At 39.2% G+C, this 19,766-nt stretch overlaps 1 protein-coding gene across 6 annotated transcripts in view; it reads left to right on the top strand.

The window, feature by feature from the left end:
• PTDSS2 (phosphatidylserine synthase 2) overlaps positions 1–19,766 on the top strand; it is a 58,219-nt gene that overhangs the window by 27,234 nt on the left and 11,219 nt on the right. For all 6 annotated transcript variants that reach the window (XM_046941577.1, NM_001199503.3, XM_015286203.4 and 3 more), the window contains 7 exons: positions 93–194; positions 5,390–5,472; positions 11,844–11,911; positions 14,372–14,506; positions 15,536–15,586; positions 18,161–18,274; positions 19,517–19,635. In XM_046941577.1, the coding sequence (XP_046797533.1) occupies positions 14,396–14,506; positions 15,536–15,586; positions 18,161–18,274; positions 19,517–19,635 (395 nt within the window). In that variant the 5' untranslated portion in view covers positions 93–194; positions 5,390–5,472; positions 11,844–11,911; positions 14,372–14,395. The remainder of the gene's footprint in view (positions 1–92; positions 195–5,389; positions 5,473–11,843; positions 11,912–14,371; positions 14,507–15,535; positions 15,587–18,160; positions 18,275–19,516; positions 19,636–19,766) is intronic.

Raw genomic sequence — 19,766 nt, 5'->3', positions numbered from 1 at the left:
CCTTACTGAAGGTTCACTCAAAGGTGGCAGCTTGACCTTTTCTACTTTCTTGGTCGAATACTATATCTGTTTTCCCTCTTCCTAAATTTTAGGAGAGCTCATACCCTGACAGTTCTGTTCATCCTCACCTGTGCGCTGGGATACGTAACCTTACTTGAAGAAACACCTCAAGACACAGCCTACAATACAAAGAGGTAAATATTTGAGCAAGTATTTCTGTATGGTGTCTGTTAGCAGAGGGTCTCTGTGAGCAAGTTGCTTTACATACTTGCATCTCCTGGATAAGCTACCTCAAAATGATCTTTATTAACTTGTTTGTATGCCTCAAATCCCAAACCCTACTTTTTTTCATTCTCTGTAGTGGCTCAGGATATAGTATTCATTGTCACAGAGATGCAGGAATTAAGTATTTCCTGAGATAGCTGTGGTTGTTATTCTATCGGTTACACAATAGATGTAGTCAATGCTATTCACACTCACTGGTGTGCTGAGCTGAGCATTGGTAATTTTATGTGTGGGGGTGAGATGGAACAAGTTGGAACGCAGTGGCCTGGCTGGATCTGGGAACATTTCTGGAAGGCTTTCATGTAAGCAAATGCCACTGTACTCCCAGTTACAACAATGCCTGGATTTAGGGAACGAGTAGAGACGGGACATTCTCTGGAACGGCAGTTCAACATAAAGAAATGGAAAAGCTGAAAGAGAAGTGATGACATGTTGTTATGGGATAAAACGGATAGAAGGTGACTCAGTGGAATATCTTATTATTGAGATTAGAGCTGCTTTAATAAAAACAAGACCAAAGAAGATTAATCACCAGATAACCTTTCTTTCATGAAATGGAAGTTGCCTTCTGCAAGTTCATTGCAGGGAATAATATTTGCAGTTGTTAAATTGAATTTAACAGCATCATATCAAGTGATAAGCAGTGAATGTTCTTTGATCACTTCTATATCTCTGCTTGTAGAATACTGCAAAGATATTTGAAAATCAGCAGCTAGAAATTATATTAGATCTTGAGAATATTGTTTTATTATTTTTGAGGGATACTTCAGCTTCTGTTCAGGCTTCATCCTTATGCTGTTGTAGTCATTCTAGCTACATGCTGAATTCTGAGGTGGCGGTTAACTTGGCCAAAGCATTGCTTTATCCAAAGCTAAAATTCAGCACAGAATTAACATGAGTCCTGTGGCCTTTCCAGAGCTTTGTGTGTGTTGCCTTGGACCTGATTTACAAGAAGGAAGGAAGTGTCGTATTTTGTTAGTTTTCTGTGAACTCCTTTCTGGTTTCAGTGATCTCTTTTCTAAGGCCTTTGACGCGAGTGCTTTGCCAAGTTTAGCACAACTAAACATGAAAGGTTCCAGCCCAATACATGTTTCATCTAGGGGAACAAGCTGTGTGTGTTCTTTAGCAGCTGTGTGCTTGCTGCTCTCTTGTATTTTGTCATTCCGGACCAATTTTATGTGGCATATTTGACCAAAGAGAGGCATTTCTGAGCAGAGCAGGATGGTCACAATATGCATAAGTGCAACTGTATCCTCTGTTCTCACAGATTTTTTTTTTTTGGCCTTCGTAGCTTAAAATACTTTATCTAATCATGAGAACTTTTTCAGTCTTTATATAGAGCTGCTACATGTTTTTGATCTAAATTGTTGGCCTGTGCGAAGCTGTCACTTTGCAAATATCCCATGGCAACTCTTGCTTACTTAATGAACAGCAGTGATCTTATTACCAGTGAGCGGTGTCTCGAGCTGTCATGCTTTTTTATTTCCAACTACTGCACAATGACAGTGCAGCAGTGTTTTGGTCCTTAGGTGCAAAGTCTAAGAACGTGCTTGCAGACACTTAAATCTCCTTTGTTTTCAAGCCTTTGCTGAGAGATGCCAGACTGCTGGTGATCTGCATTAGGGGCTTGGAGCAAAACATGAAATTGAAGCAAAATAAATTATAAATATAAATAAAAATTGCAATACTGTCTCCTGTCTCTGTATTTCCTGTACTGAGTAAAGTGAAGTCAAGCAAGGCTGCCATCTTCTCTCGTACAAAAGTGCTCCATCTGGTCTCTTACAGAAGCAGTTGAGGGCAGGGTGAGTGGCTGGATTCTTGCAGTGAGTCACCAGGAGAAATGATGCACAAAATACACTGTACAATGCGAGCCTATGAAATAACAGGGTGTGGTATCTATAGCTGAGATTCATACTTGTGTCTGATTATATGTGGACATTTGAGTTCTATTTTTTCCTTCCTGCAGTGCGGTAGGGCAATTAAAGGAAGAACTTCTTATATTTTGTAAGATAAGGCATATAGAAATGTTTGCATCTAAACCTAATCCAAGTTCACACAAATATATTTATATGATCATGTGATATATGGGATGAGATTGTCTCTCATAAAGAGAGTTGAACGCTTACTTCAATTGCCAAAAAGAAGTTGCACTGCAAAACCTGTTTGATATATAAGACTTTATTCACACAGTTCCTGCAGCACTGAGAATGGCCTTGAAGTAGTCCGTGCCATCTGACAAATGTCAACTTCCTCTCCTGTTAAGCATCCCAGAAGAGCTAGCAGGACTGTGCTCCAGCTCTGAGGATAGCTAAATCAATACTCAGCAGTCTGCTTTGTGTATCATGGCTGTGGAAGAAATCCACATCTCTTGGGTGTATTGAATGCTGAGCAAGAGATCTTTTTTGGGTGGAAAAAAAAGTAAATACATTCAGATGTAGTAAGTCCTACGTGCATGGAGACTTCATATTGAATTTCATACTAGATTTTCAGTCTCTTTTCCAGGATGCCTCTCTATAGTAGTTTCAGGCAATAGCTGATCTCTGTTCAGCTACATGAATAAATCTGGGTGTATATGTGTTTGTAAGTTGATGATATTCAATTCCTGTTGCTGAACACCTACAAAGAAAACAAGGTAACAAAGAGGCTAGGTCTCTACCTGCTGCACTGCCAGTTCTTCAGCTCTTGATAGCACTGGAGGCCTTGTACCAGTTCTGCTCATGTAAGTAGAGCCAGGGAGAGGGCAGGGAACGGGAGCTGTCTGTTTCAAAGCCTAGAACAAGGGATGATACACAGATCCTTGTAGAAAGGCTTGATTGTCTTGTGTCTCTGAATCAACTCTTAAAATAACAGAAACAATACCCTGTTTGTACTAATGAAACTGTTGCAGTATTCTCTCTTTTTTTCTTGGTTAAGTGCTAAAATTATTTTTGTCGGCGCTACTATTTAGTGTAATCTATTTAGTGTCTTCTACTGCTCAAAGAAATACGTGAGCTGTGTCCCTGCAGGCTACCTGCATGGGTAGCCTGAGGCAAACCCTGCATCCCTCTCAAAACCTAGAGAAGTTCTTACATCAAACCATGCTGAGCCAGCTGGCCAAACTGCTGCTTACGTTTTGAAGCTTCCTAGGGAGGCAGTTATGTTGGTATGAGGGGAAGAAATGTAGTCACTTGAGGAGGAAAGATAACAGAGCTGGCATAGTTATTGCATAGATTTGACGCTTTCTTCCAGATTTCCTAAGGCGAACTTGAAGTTAAAATTCTATATATGTATATATCTGAAATGACAGTTGATTTCAGCACTGCTGCTGTGTCTGCTGTTTGGCTGAAGATTTTAGAGAAAGGAAGGGAGCTGTGAGTTCTCATGGTGATTTACGTACAGGTCGGCTCTAACTTTGGGAAAAAAACTGTCTCCCAAGAATGTAAGATGCTGATCTTGGACATTTTGGTTCGTGACTGAGCTTAGTAGTGAGCAAAGCGACGTGTATTGTTTTGTGATGCAGAATGCAATCTCTTAAGTGTACATGTAGATTTGTGGTCCTGTTATTTCCAAATACAGAGTAGTGACACAAAATGCAGACTATCCTTATCTGAGAACAGCTGAAAAGATTTTTTTTTTTTTTGGCTGATTCATCTTGGAAAAGCATGATAAAACTCTCTTAACAGTTTAATTCAGTAGCTAATTCTGCTGTGTTTCCCAGTCTCATAAAGCAAGCAAAGTAACAGAGTTACATCTGTTAAGTAAAAGCCATTTTTATTTTCAGGAAGCACAGCCTTTTTATACTCAGAGGCAGGTGTCACAAAGCAGTTTTTGTGAATGATTGTGTCTTCTATTTTTGAAAGGAGTTCTTGAAGTGTTTAAAGTGTGAATAGTCTATGATTGCTTCTGATGTATAACAAATCTTGTCAGTAAATAAAAATAGGTATTTTCTCTTGTTGATGCATAGAGTTGCACCATTAACTGCAAACATGGCCTACAGTTATCCTGCAGTGTATTGAGATGTTTCTCAATTACAATTTTTTTCTGACCACACATTCTGACCACAGGTAGAATGGAAAACACGATAGCTCAATTAGTTGAAGTTTGGGGGGGTGGGGCGAAGCATTTTGGAATTGTGTTATTGCCATTTCATCCATTAGGAGTGGAAGGAAGGAAAAGGTTCTTCACCAGAGAGTGGTTGGGCCTGGAGCTGGCTCTTCAGGGGCAGTGGTCAGGGCCCCAAGTGTTGAAGGTCAGGGAGCTCTCAGACATAGGAGCACCCCAGATGCCAACCCTGTGTGGAGCCAGGGTTTGTACTTGATACCCAGGGGTCCATCCCAACTTTATGTATCCGTGATTCTGTGTATTCAGACATCAGTGTTCGCTTTTGCTTATCTTCCTTATACATGCAAAGCAATACGTTATTTAAAGATGTTCTGTGTACAATTAGCGGAATTTAAATCCTTGGATGTTGCTTAAGTGATTTTTTTTTTTTTTTTAATCAATAAGGATCTGTTCTTGGAGCCATGAGGCTACTTTAAGGTTCCAGTTCCTCCACAGCTTAAACTGACAGTTCAGCCTCAAATGCTGCCAGCAGGACTGTGGCAATCCTCCCTTAGATCTTATGTAGCTGATGATGGCAGAAAACAGTGCATTCTGGGCGTTAGGGTTTTGGGATAAGTTTGTGGATCCTGGGTGTATCTGGTATGTGGTCTGGTGACTTTTTATTGCTGGGTGAGTTTTCAGTGAGATAGGGCTCCTGAACTGCCTAGCAGGATGGTAGTATGCAGATGGAAGCATGCAGTCAGCAGGGAGAAAGGGAGAAGGACGGCTGGGTGGGCTTTTGGATTTGAGGCTGTCAGTTGTGAAACCGCAGTTGAAATGTAGGCATTTATTCCTATTTCTACATTTATACCTGTTGCCTGTAGGCAGTTGGATTTGATGTTCTTCATATGTCCTTTCCAGCTGAACTACTCTATCCTATATTATTTTCCCCAAGGTTTGATTTATGACTGACATGTGTATTAGTTAGGAAACAAAGACCAGATGGTTTGACATCAGAAAACATGATTTACATCTCTGTTAGTAAGATGCTGCAATATAAACAGTTTGTTTTTTTTACTTGCAGAGGTATTGTTGCCAGTATTTTGGTTTTCCTGTGTTTTGGAGTTACACAGGCTAAAGATGGACCATTTTCAAGACCTCATCCAGGTAATTTAAGCCGCTTAAATTACTCAGATATTTCTGTTACGTTCTGCTGAGTGTAAATATTTCTGTTACATGTGGAGGAGGTAAGTCATAATTTAAATAATATAGGTTCAGTAACACTACACAGTTATCATGTAGCTTCCCAGCTTCCACCCAGCCTCCTACAATGCTGAGGTGGTCTTCCAAGCAGCATAATGATTATTTGGCATTTTCATAGGTTGACTATCCACAGTAATAATTATACTTCTGAAGTTTTCTAGTAGGACTGCAAGTCCTGAAATGTTTGAAACCTTAACAGGAAGCCACTTCCCTATAGTGCTTTATCAGGTGAAGGATGGAAATATTCTGACATCTTTGATTTGTTATGTGCTGCGTACACTGCTCTTGAACCCTTCTACAGACTTAAGGCTTTGTTCAGAGATTGGAATTTGTGAGATCTTATTTAATTTGCAATTAATTCTGGTTTCTTGTGTAAGAGAAATTACTTCTGAGGTCACTAGCGATACTTGGCTGCTTCACTGTCATAGCTTTCAGTTTGAGAACATCAGTGGTTTTGTCTGGAACAGAAGGCATTTTTTATTCCCTAGAATTGAACAAATGGGTTGGTGGAAGTTCAGAGGCTGGAGATGTATGCAGCAGACCGCTCTGATGCATGACGGTGGTATACAAAGGTGGTAGACAGCAGTCACTGGACTGATGCTCTTTATCTTTCAGCAGAATCAAATTGTTCATGTATTTCATTGCTTTATGTTCCAATTTTATTAATGCTGTTTTTTTTGTATTGATTGATCCTTTCTCTAGGTGGTTAGATGGTAGGATCTTCTGAAGGGCATTTTTTTGGGGACTACAGCTGTTCACCAAGATAGCAGACGCTTCCATGGTCACAGTATGACACCCGGGTGCCTTTTTAAATGTGAACAGTAGCCTTCCATGCAGTTGAGGGCATGAAGTTTGTTGCAGCCCCCTGGGATGTGGTGTCAGCTCTCTAGTTACCTAGAGCTGTGGAGGAAGTACCCATGGGGCAATCAAGTCTCTGACCTTAGCTTCATGATGCTGTTCCTAAAGAAAGATCTCATCTCAAAGGAACTGGCAGCTCTGGCTGCTGGTGTGCGCAGCTTCCATTTATAGGACAGAAGGAAGCATTTGGGTCACAGTCAGGTCACTACAATCACATACAGCAACATTGGATCTGTTACGTGAACTCTTTTAGCTGGGTATTGGCTAGGTTTCATGGTAGCTGGGTTATTTCAGGTGCCTTTGGAGACCTGTTATTCGGTATGTCTGTACCTGTTTATGGTTAGCTCAGAGGTGTTTTATACTTTGGGTTTTGTGTTGTGTTGCTTTTCAATTTAAATAGTTTTTCTTGGTGTTTATCTGCTTGATTTATATATACCCAGTTCATCACATCTCACCATTGTTGTTGCTAAAACAAACAGGTTTTGCCTTCAGACTCCCCCTCAGCATAAGCTGGTTTACCCCATAACATTTAGTAGTCCTCTGTGTGTTTTGAGTTTTCTTCTTTGAAAGTGCCTATCCAGACCAGTGTATGATACTGCAAGTGTGATAGTACTTAATGTTTTTCATGACAATTTTAATGCTTCCTATATCTCTCTGGCAGTACATTGATGGCAGTCTTCATATTACTTGTGCTTTCTTTGTGGTTGTATTACAGTGGCAGCTCAGTGTCTGACAGATAATACCAAATCCTTCAATTTCTGACTGATAAGCTAACACACATGAAAACTTAGTGGTTCCTAAATGTGAGATTGTATTCTGAGCTCTTCTTTTACTCCAGTCCTTTGAGGTCATCTCCTTTGAGGTCATCTGATTTTTCTACTTGCTGTCCCTGCCTTCCCTGCTGCTGCTGTTTATGTGCTTAGTGTTGTTAATCTTCTTTCTACTCAGGTCATTAAGGAAACTGATCTTAGCCACTGTGTAAGTGTTATCCTTGTAGACTGGCTTTTTTTCCCCCCTTCTTTTCAGTATTATTGGCTATTTCAGTTTTAGCCATTTGCTCATTCTGCTTTGCCTTTTTTCTACTGATTCCCATTTTCTCTAGCTAATAATTTGCCATATGGACCCATACCAGTTGTCTTAATGTAATTCAGAAATGTAGTGTCATACAAAGAAATGGATGTGGTTACTTAGGGAAGACTGATTTCTTTTTCTAATGTGGCTTTTCTGCTTTTTATTCCATTTTCTTTTTGTAAATTACTAGCTTCAAAACCTCCATTAGCTTCACAGAGCGCAGCCTCTTCAGCACACTCAGCAAGATGCAAACAGCATTGAAGCCATCTAGCAAAAGATGAATATGCTCTTTTCCCCAAGGAAAAAATATGTCACGGGGCACAGATCTTAGACTTTGCCCGCAGATCCATTTGTTGGTGGGTGAGCACCTAAGTTTGGAGAGTGTCATGTGCTTCATGCTAAAATTAATCATGGATATAGGTCATCAGTATGCAAATAAAAGATTTTCTTGATTCTTGTCAGCTCTGTTTATGGAGCCTTGAGCATGCAAACAGTGTAGTGTTGCAAGAGGCCAGCGATTCTTTATTGTCTTTGTCAAGACAACATGCCCACATTGTAATTTTAATAAAATTTTCCTTGACAGTTATTGATGCCCCTGGTAAAAAATATTCTAATATTCCCAACCTTTGCTCACAGTTACTTTGATGCAATATGCTGTTATTGACAATATAAGCAGTTTGGAGAGTAAATTGTGATATTCTTCACTAGCCCATAGGCTGCAGGGCTGAAGTAGCCAGAAACGAGCAGGCAAAAACTGGGTCTCTCCTGAACCTGTCCCAGGGCAGAAAGCACAGGCTAAGCACAGGGTGCCTGTGAAACCAACAGAGCAGCTGGTTGCCTTGTACTATTTCCTAGTGGAAGGACTTCTTCACAGAATTACGTGATCTGCCCCTTTCTGTCATCTCCTATAACAGTTCAGGAATCTGTGTGATTGCTCCTGTTTGTACATAAATTTCTTAGACTCCTGGGTTATTGATACTGACTGCTTTTTCACTGACTAGGTGAAATAAATTACTCTGTGTACTGGAAGCTGGACAAGCTGAGCTTATAACTCATTTTTCTATCTTAACATAGCCAGTTAATGCTTTGAGGCATTACATTTAGAAATGAAATACTGTATAGGCTGAGCTGAGACTGCTCAGAAGGCTTGCCTTCCCCCTGCTGCACCCTCAGTTCTCTCACCTCCTCCTCATCCCACTGCTGCTCATAGGTCACGGGTCGTGCTTCTGAACCTGAGCTTGCTATGGAAAACCTGGTATGAAGTAATTTGAGCAAGCGTGTGGCTGGACCAGGCTCATGTGGCTTCTCAGAACAGACAATTCTCCCTGCTCATGTCCCATGCAACTTCTGATTAGGACTTATGATGTGTTTCCACCCACAAAATGGCTGTGAATGCCTTGCTTAAGCAAAATACCTTAGAATTTATATATTTTTTAATTCTTAGCCTTTCAGATTGCATAGGTCAAATGTAAACCTGTATTATAGGGGAAAATGGCTGGTTTTGTGCTCAGCCAGGCAGCCTGATGTTCATCTTGTGTTCTCCAAGTCTTTCCCAGGACAAGAACTGTTAGTAATGTTTGAGCATAGTAATCACTGAGCTCTCAGGCATGTAAATGATTAGTTGAGGCCTATTTAATCAGGCAGATAGCCCTAATTTGAGGGAGGTTCATAGTGACAAGTGCATTTAAGGAGAACAAATAATAAGGGTATGCCAAGAATAACCTTATAGCTAAAGTTGAGACTGGTCCAGGAAGAGAGAGAACACAGTGTTTGTACTGCTTTGAAAACATCTTGTTTCTGTTGTACAGATATAAAGTAGTCTTCAAAACCTCTTGGGTACTTATGTCTGCTGGGGAGAAAGCACACTAAATTGCTACTGGATCTTAATTTTTTATTAAGCATTTTGCTTTAGTAAATGTTGCTGAGTGTATTCAGCAGTTGCGGGTCACTTATTGCTATAACTTTAGGTGCATAGGAAAAGTTCAGTTACAGACTTCAATTTTTCTTCCAACTGAACTGCACGTACATCCATTTCAGAACTAATCTGCCATGGAACTAGTCTGTAAGTAGCGTAAAATCTGTCATCCAAGGCTTTGATTAGGAAAAAACCCTGCATTAAGGCTGCTGCCAGTTGGGAGGTGTTGTATAAAGGAAATTATTCTGAATGGGGAAGTGGAAATGAAAGGTTGATTCTTTCTTCTGGCTTGAACAGTGTTCAAGGCATTCTTCAAGGTGTGCATTATGAAAGGGGGTGGAAAATGTTATCAAACACAATATGACTTTTTTTCAATAGGAATCTGGTGGAGTTTTTTTTAAGTCCTACAGCTTTGCTTGCAAAAACCTGAAGTATTTTTGAGCAGTACAGTGGTGTTTCTCTCTTCCAAATGCATCTTTGACCAGTGGAGATTTTTATTGGTTCTTTGACACCTGAGAAAACACTTTGTCATACTCCGTAATTAAAATGACAGTTATGTTTGCTAATTATAATAGAATTCATAAAAGTTCAGAGATTCCTGTTAAATCATCTGGGCAGTGCAGAACTTCCTGATATTCAGGCACACTTGCATTTTTTTTCCTCTAAAGGTGTGAAGTGGGCTGTTTTATGAAATTAATTCAGCACTTTTGCTGAAGAAAAGGTCACACCTCACACTTGAATCTGTTTTAATGACTGAGTCATTGGCAGGCTGTCAGATAAGAGACTTCTTTTAAAAAATGTGGATTTTAAAAAATTTTTTGCTGTTTGAGGTGGAATGGGGCAAAGATGACACTTATTTTTGTTTTGGGGCAAGCAAGCATACAAGAAACTCTGCAAAACCATGGCTAGATGATTTCAGGTTTTGAGCTGATAAATAACATGTTTGCAAGCCAGGAGTTAATTGTAAGTTCTTGCATTCTTTGTGTGACAGTTCTGACTATAGAGCATTGGTGTACTGAAGTTACCTTGAAATTAGTAGGTTATTACCCAGATCACACCTGCTGAAGGTTCTTAGTGGTTTTTCATCTTTTTCATTGCATGGCAACCCATAAACATGGAGATGGAATAGCTTGCTGTTTCCACTCAAGCATATGAATGTCTTGATTCTTCTTGCCCCAGCCCAAATATAACTATCACCTAGATGTTGCCATGGAAGGAGAGCTCTGTTTTATAAGTGTAAACAGGAAACACCTGAAGGAGAGTCTATTAAAATAATTCCAAAGTGATTAGTACATGCTATTACCATGAGATTTAAATAACCATTTGGAATGAGATTAGTTTTGTTAAATTACTTTGTATGTGTTTTTGGATGTGCTTTGGAGAAAATGCTGAAGAGCTCTGTCTGCATGCACACTGGCTCAGTGTTAACCTGCTTCCTTCCTTAGAGGAGCTGAGACACATGACTGTATGGAACGGAGGACAAACCAGTCTCTGGGTGAGGTAGGAGGAATTACAGGCATGAATGCAGACTGTGCACCACGAAACTCTTGTCCTGGACAGTCTGAGAGCCTATTGCCAAAGGACCAAGTCTCACCAAAGAATTGATCTGATAGCAATAGAGCTGAAGATATACGAATGCTTTGTGTACCACGTAGGTACAGGTGTTGCTTCAGTCTGAAATCTCACCTTGCAAGAGGGTGAGAAATGACTGTCAGTTCTGAAACAGCTGAGTTTTGCCTGATGTTTCTTATTATGAAGACTGTCAGATGATCTCATAAGTCTTGCATCTAGCACCTGGGAAACCTGTGTAGTTTTTGAATAGAATTCATAGTAAAAGTGAAAATATCTGGTATTTTTATAATGCTTCTTGCCCCTCAAAGAAAGGAAACTTATCTTTGGGGAAGGTGTGCTTACCAAAGGAAAGGCAGAGGTCTCTCTGGCTGGTGTTAGTTCTATCCTGTTTAGGAACACATAGGTGGAAGTTGACACAGCTGTCTGGCCGTGATAGAGCTGGGAAAACCAAAGTTGGGCAGGTCAGGTTATGTGACATCGTGGAGGAAGAAATAAGATTATTTCAGGAAAGACACAATTATTTTTTCCAAGGACTGCTAGAAAGCATTGCAAGTGGCCAATGTAATTCCTTCTAATTCTTAAATATTTAGTTCATTGGGTTGAAGTATTTTCATGGATTCTGATTGTTGCTTGAGCAATTCTGGCAGATTTACATAGCAGCTCGTGCAGTAGTTAAAAAAGCCTTTCTGGATGTGTTTTTTAGGAAGGATGGTGAATATTTCACTTTGAATACTGCATTTTATAGTTTCTTGATGAGAGCATCTCTTCTTGAAATGTTTAGTTAAGTTACAGCAGATGCATAATTGACTGCTGTTCTGCTTGAAGCCTTTGCTAATGTCCTGTTTGTCTGTTTCTGTAGCCTACTGGAGGTTTTGGCTGTGTGTCAGCGTTGTGTATGAGCTCTTCCTCATCTTCATACTCTTCCAGGTAAGTAACTTAAGCTGATGTTTAGTAACCATACCTCCAACATAGGTATGAAATCCTTCATGCTGTTTTTTGTAGGATTCTCACCTACTGTAGGAGGTGCTGCTCTTCATTTTTTATGATGTCAAATCATTTACTTAATGAGACTTCTGGAGTGAGAAAATTTATAGTATTACCAAAGTATTTTACTCTGTCTGTCCTAACTTCCAGTTAACATCAGTCCAGGTTAGACACCACAGTGAAGCAATTTTACACGAATTGATAATGTCAAGTTTAAGTGCCAGGGAAGAGCTCTGGATTTTGAAGGAGACTCATCCTCTGCTCATCTATGCAATGCAATTATTACAGTAATTCCCTCAGGCAACAGTATGACTTGAAACCAAAAGCAAATGTAGAGATATTTAACAGTGAGAGTTAAACACTGTTCTGTCAGACTTGGTGTCCTTTTTAGAGGTAGGTAGGTGAGTCCCCAGTGGTTCTTCTTCAAATTGTACCTTCTTGCTGACATCCTAGTTGCATTTGGTGCTCTATATTTTAAAAGGGTGGTGTAAGTACCATTGCAGCCTCATGAGGTAGAGTTAAAATTATCATTTTAGATGAATAGTTGAGGAACCTTTAAAAGTAAAATTGAAAAATGTTTTACCTCTAGAAACCAAATGAGATTGAAGGAGCAGGAGTAGAATTCAGAAGTGTCTGGGTCTGTGTAGTCTGTCTTCCTGTTGGAGCAGGACATTTCCTTTGCAAACAGGTTTTTAGTGCTGATCAAACCCTCTCCAACTAATCAAAGATTTCCTTTGGCTCCAGCTTTTCTTGTTCTTGACCTTTCCTGGAGGCTTCCCAGTGGTCAGTGCCAAGTTCTCTTAAGAGCAAATAACTTTTTTTCTTTGCCTGGTTTATTGTTTCAGTGGTCAGCTGGAAAGTGTCTACTGTCGTTCAGTAAAGAAAAAGATGTTTTTTCTGTCCTGTTGACATAACTTGGGGGTTCAGTGTAAACCCTTTCGCAGGACCCTAATGTCTCATTAGGGTTTCTTTCAGGCTGCCTGTCCTGCTTGGAGGGAGTGGAGTTCTGATCCTTTCACAGGCATGAACAGGTCTGTCTTGCCTTTTGTTGTTATTCCTCTGCTGCTGAGGAATATTTAGTCAGTTCCACTTTATTCTTATATTCTTCCTGTTTCATGTCACCCTCTTTGTTTTTCCAGGCATGCTTGTGAATGATAGTCATGACTAGCTGCAGCCAAACCAAATAATATATTGCATTTTTATTTGCTAGACCTGTTGTAGTTTTGAATTCTCATAGAAAAGCCTGGAATTGCTTTGCTTTTCCCCCAGTGGTATATTGTATTAACAGCCATTTAGTTGTTAAGGACGCTCACTAGCTGTTGCATAGTTCCTCACTGAAAATACACTGTTAGTTCCCCTGTACAGGTTTCAATAAGATTAAAATTATGCTGAGTCTGTAAGTGACTAAGTGTCTCTGAAAGTAAGCATAAGCTCAATCATAGTTGTAACTTGTCTTGTAGTTAATCTGACCACGGTAGCTTTATTCTAGAACTTTATTATTAATATTTCTTAAAGGTAATTCAGGCATTGTTCATCTTCTTATGTTTGCTAACTAATCCATGTCTGTCATTGGTGTTGCATTGCTTCAGCTGTAAAACATTGATCACAATAGAGATCGGTTTCATTGGGAAATGCTTTTTCAGCAAATGCGTATGTGAACGACCAGTAAATTAGCTCAAATCTTGGTCACCTTCTGTAACTAAAACTTGGGTATTTTTTTCCTTGCTGTTTATTTTATTACCTGTGCTGCTAGTGAGATGTTATTAAAGATGTGTTTATGCAACAGGCTGTAATGATTTTTTTTTTTCAGCCACTGAATGCATTGCTGTTCTCAACTTTCTGTAGCTGAAGTGAGCTGAGCACAGATGCGTGACAAATCCTGCTAACAGTGCATGTAGTCTGTGTGCTCAATCTGCTGATGTTTGCACGTGATGTGTTTTGCTAAAGCTGCATGCTGCTGGATCTTTCTCATTCTACGAAACCAGAATGTCACAAATGCAGGAGGTGGCAGCCATTACATGTGAACATTTCCTCACTTGCTTGGCTGCTTACTGTTTAACCTCACCAATGGAGGAAGTGCAGAAGTGTCAGTGAGAAGGATGAATTGTGTGTCAGTTCAAGCACTAAGCTTTTTTGGGAGAGAGGAGGCATAACTCAGATTTTTCATCTTTCAGAAGTGTGAAGTTCATTCTGTTATTTTGTTTATAATATTCGCCATTGGAAGATTGGAAACTTAGATGTATGTACTGTGTGATGCTTTGAGGTCTGTATGTATTTTAAGAATTGTTTTGCAACATGTTTGAAAAGAAAAATGCCCATTTGAAGATAGGCTGATATAAATTGTATTCTTCTGTCCATCAGTGTGTACTAAGAGGGAAACATGGGTTTTGTGCTTTTTTTCAGACCGTACAAGATGGCAGACAGTTTATGAAGTACATTGATCCACATTTAGGTGTTCCTTTGCCAGAAAGAGACTATGGTGGCAACTGCCTTATTTATGACCCTGGCAACGAAAGTGATCCATTTCACAACATCTGGGTAAGAAACAAATAGGTATTTGCTAGTGAGTCTGAGCTTTTTTTTTTATCTTTTGGGTAAAAAGTTGCTTAATTGAACACTTGACTTGAAGGTCATGAGTTTTTCTGAGCGCTGAATCAGAAAACAGGTAATAACTGGCTAACTTCCTTTATTCCTTCTTGGCCTTTCCTGGAAAACAGATGGAGGTGTTTCTTTGTATCTGAATTACATTGCCTGAGGAAGGGGTAAACTTTTAACAATCCTTATTTCTCAGGTTATTGATGGAAATGCCTTGCTACTATGAGTCTGGATTTAATTATGTGCATAAGGAATTAGCTGCTTCCTTGAGGCACAAAGTTCAAAAGTTGCATGTTACCATGCAGTCCATGAGTTGCACTTTTCTGAATACCACAGATTGTCAGGAGGTTAATGTTTTTTTGCTGGCAACCAGAAGACTATAAATTTGAGGGCAAATAAATTGTGATGACTCTCAACTCCATGACTGCATGAAACTGTGTTTGTTAGCAATGAGCACTACTAAATCTTTTGGGTCTGCCATACAAGTCTTCAGTGCATCAGGAAGTACAATAACTGAGAGCTGTAGTAATCTTCCTCTAGTGTTGCACCAGCAGCAGATGGAGGAGAGGCACTTGTTGCCCATGGATTTTTGTGGGCAGGACTGGTAAGATTTAAGAAGCTCTCCTGCATATGAGAGCATGGTGAAGAAACGTACGCTCTCACTTTATTATATCTGATCTGAAAACCTTCTTCCTTCCCCTAGGAAGGCAAGGAACATGGTGTTTTGCATTAAGAAGGTAGTTTCTACTTTATCAATAGTCTTAATTCCAGTTTCTGCCTTTCAAGCTTCCTGACTTTGCTTTAAAGATAACTCATATGCTCACTGTGCTTAAGAACAAAGAAACTCATAAAATGCATTTATGTGGAACAACCAAGGTTTATTGCTGCCTTTTTTTTTTTTCCTGGAATAAAGTAAGCTTCAGTAGTGGGTAATTGTACTGCTTAAGTGATCTTCACTCTTGTTTGTTTTAGGACAAACTGGATGGATTTGTTCCTGCTCACTTCTTTGGCTGGTACCTGAAGGTAAGAATGAGTCTTCTATTACATTTCTGTTACAGTACTCATCTTTTAAAGCTTGGCTGCTTCTCTTCTAGCGATGCCTGTCTTCATGATCAATTATATTAGGCAGTCATCTGTGAACTAGACCAAGTGTTTGTCACATGAAAGACTCTTAGGTCATCTTATTTGTTTCCAAACTAATGTTACATTGACAGGCTCCTTCCTTCACTGTAACTCATTTTGAGGTGAGATCAATAGAAGTCAAATCCTTTACTTCTGTGGCAAGATAAATCCTTGAATGACCTTTGAATATAGAATACAGGGATGAAGACTGTGTTCAGAAAAGGCAGTGAAAATTTATTGTTACACAAGCATAGATGCGTGATAAATACATTAGTACCATTCCAAGGTAGGATTTCCCCTGTTGTTTCCAAATCAGGAGTTTAAATCATTATATGGGTACTTTTAGTTCTTGTTACTTTTTTAGTTAATGTCAACTGTCAAAGAAATTCCAGTTAGCATAACATTCACTACATCTTTTACTAAATGCTTTGGTCTAAATATTAGCTTTGTTTTTTCTTACCTGAGCAAGCTTACTCTAGCTAACTTACTCTCCCTGCAGACTTTGGTTTTGTTTATTTGCTTGTTTGTTTTGCTCGTTTGTTTTCTGTTTTATTACTTTATAAGATCAACAGAAATACTAAACTGAAAAGGCTCAGGCCACCTTAAAAATAAGCTATAACTGCTCTTTTGTTTCTCCTCTTGAGAAGTGCAGATATGTTGCTCTGTACGTGCTTTTTTTCCTCCATAACCAAAAGTTTAGTGCTAGACATGGGAAGACTTTGGCTGTAGATCAACATATCTGTGGCTTACTCTTTTGCAGTATACAGAATTATAAATTCAGAGAAACTCGGATCTTTGTCTCAGAGAATTACATTAGAAGCTTAAATATCAAAATAACATTTCAGCCTGTATTTGTTTTTAAAGTTGTGTCATACTGAGAACAGATGTCTAAATAGGCAGCGTATGGTAAAAAGCTGTAAGGGAATAGTAGCACACTCCTGAGGAGCTAGTCGGAGAGATAATTCAAGATGCCAGTCTGCTCATTGTCTGTCTTGGTCTGGAAGAATCCTAGCTTTGTTTAAGGAGACTTGGGAGGACATTTCTGCAGGAATGCTCAAGATGATAACTCTTTGTCAACTTGCAGTCTGATTTCAGTTGCTCAGCACGCACCACGAGGTGCTTGTTTCTGTTACTAAGCCAGAAGGAAACTGGCAGCTACATGTCATTTGTTGGTTAAAATTTTTTTCTATAAAAAGCTGGAAGTTTGGTGTGTTGTCTTTGTAGAGACAAACGTGGTTTTATACTGTCCTTCTTTCTGATTTTGTTTTGCCCTGTTTTGAGTGTTGGACTGTTAAGCTATATCTCAAAGCACCCGAATAACAGTAGTGAAAATGAATATGCCTCATTCATCAGAAATTGCTGTGGGCCTCATTTGCTTTTGCATTGTTTAGACCGTGTTTTCAGAGTAATGTTTGATAATATGCATCTTAAATTTTTGCATCTTCTGTTTGGGATGATGAATACCAAGCTGCATTTTCCTACTACCAGCTTATTTGGAGTTACCGCCTTCCATATATGCCCCCTACAGAGGGTTGGCACACACAGTAGAGCACATAGCCTGTGTGCCAGCAGGTGCTTTGTGCTCTTACCACCTAAAAGTATAAAGTATTACTATAGAATCATAGAATTGCTACGGTTGGAAAAGACCCACTGGATCACCCAGTCCAACCATTAATATAGAATAGAATCTCTTCCCCTGTTTTGACAGTAGGCTAAGATGATACATACATTTTAGGCCTGCTGCTCTGCTGAATCTTTACATTGAATGTGGGTCAAGTTGCTTTTCCTTGCTCTAATGCACTAGTTGCTGCAAAGCATCCCCAAGTGTCCTGGCACAGTCAGGGCTGAGGTGTAGTGCAGGTGACTCCTTTGTAGTTTGCATTAAGCAGACTTTGAAAAGCTTTTATTTGGAGCCGTATTAGAATGTGGTGGTCAAGCACCTAATGATTTCATTCACTTAATGAATTCCTTCCCAATGAATTCTGTCTACCTGCCTTTATTTCTTTCATGCAATGGTTTTAATATAGTCTATGCTTGTCAGGATCTTTCCCCTCTGTTCAGGTCTTTAAAAAAAAATAATCAGGCTTTACTGCATCATCACAGCATGAAAATAAGATTTTCATGAACTTCCTGATCCTTTTCTGCTTACTAAAGTCAAGATGTTCAACTACAGAAGTAACTGCTAAGCAAGCACAACATGTGTCCACTATGTTCAGAGTTCAGAAGTAATTCTCATATTCCTCAGATGACGAGTTTTGAAATCAAAAAGTAAGATAATTTGGCCATGCCCTTTGGCAAAGCTGTAAATCTAAGCAGTGTCTCTATTCTGTATGGAGTTTTTGATTTCTAAAGGATGTTAGTGTAAGCAGTGTGTGGTACTGCTCTGTCCAGTGTGGAAACATTCATTTTTGTAGTTGCTTTCAGTATGTTGTGCAACTGTTGTGGATCTTTGTAAGATTTGTCTCCCTTTTATAGACACTGATGATTCGAGACTGGTGGATGTGTATGATCATCAGTGTAATGTTTGAATTTCTGGAGTACAGTCTGGAACACCAGCTTCCAAACTTCAGTGAATGTTGGTGGGATCACGTACGTACTACATCAGTTGTGACTTTTTTTTCTAAACTGAGGTATATATTTTAATGGGAGGGGGGCAGGAAGTGGTGAAAACTAAATTATATTCATGACCAAAAGCATTTGTATAAACACTGCAGCTCAGGAGCTTTGACTGTTCTCCATGTTGAGCTTGTAATTTTGCAAGACTTCTCCATGCAATGGTAATGTTACTCTGTGTGGTTTAATATTTGTTTTGCTTCATTCCATACCACCTAGAAACTCTAAGACAAACATTTTCAAATATTTGATGATGGTACAAACCATAAAGTTGGCACTTAAGAGAAAGGTAAAGCTTAGTGTTTATAGTTTCAGATAATTATTTTTCTTGTCTGTTAAGAAAACAGGCTCTGTACAGTTTATATCCAGCTCTTCCTTCTCTGTAAACCTATCCTTACTGTTTCCTCTAAGCAGTAAATTACAGTGTTTAGAAGTCTTTGGATAGTGTGTAAAAAAAGCTGTTTGGAAACACAAAGGTTTGACCTTCCTGAAAAGCTGCATGGTCTGTGCACTTCAGAGTCCAGAATGGTTCATGTTGTAAAATACTGCTTGTGTGTATTTTTTTTTGAAGCCAGAGGGACTACTGTGATCTTGTTTCCCTGTGGAAGGAACAAGCTCTGTTGCTTGAAGTGACATAGGGTTTTTTCCTTTATTTTTTTTTCTTCTTAAGGCTCATGTGAAATGTAAATTGGTTACTAAAGCAATCAAAATTCTCTGCATTCAGGGCACGCAGCTCTGTTTCTTACATTCTTAAGCTTGTACAGTTCTTTCTGAAGCTTGCAATGATTTGCTTCTTTGTTGTATTTATGAAAGTAAATACACATTGTGTAAGTACTCCAAGCAGAGGTTAGTTTGCCTTCAGAAACTTCTGAGGAAGTTAACACTGTGCTCTTCTGCAAATAAAGAGGGCAAATAATTTTCTTTTTTTTTTTATTAATCAGCTCAGGAGCTCCACCTCCAGAATTAACGTTTGGCAGAAAGGCATAGCATGAGGAGAAATGACTTATTTCATTCCACATCCCGAGCCTAGAGATAAGTCACTTCTTTAGGAGGCAGCCGAAAGTTTAAGGAATATATTAGAAGAATTTTCAAATGCTTTTTAGTGTGTTTCAAAAGTTATTACTTAAAGTGGAGGTGAACTGATAGTGAGTAGGAAGAAGTCTATTCTATAGCAGAAGGAATACTGCATCACTGTTTTTTCTTTTTTTCTCCTTTCAGTGGATAATGGATGTGATCTTATGTAATGGATTAGGAATTTACTGTGGGATGAAGACTCTTTCTTGGCTTTCTTTGAAAACATACAAATGGCAAGGACTTTGGAACATTCCTACATACAAGTAGGTTGGCGTAGAAGGCAACTCTGCAAGCAGTAGCAGTGTGCAAAGTCTGTGGCTCTGTGTTAAGACCTTGATTATGAATAGGTTATTCTGTCTTGATACAGCATGGAAACTTGTGAATGATAATGTTA

The sequence above is a fragment of the Gallus gallus genome, chromosome 5 (genome assembly GCF_016699485.2).
Source record: "Gallus gallus isolate bGalGal1 chromosome 5, bGalGal1.mat.broiler.GRCg7b, whole genome shotgun sequence".
NCBI classification, from domain to species: Eukaryota; Metazoa; Chordata; class Aves; order Galliformes; family Phasianidae; genus Gallus; species Gallus gallus.
This window is presented reverse-complemented; position numbering and strand designations above follow the sequence as displayed.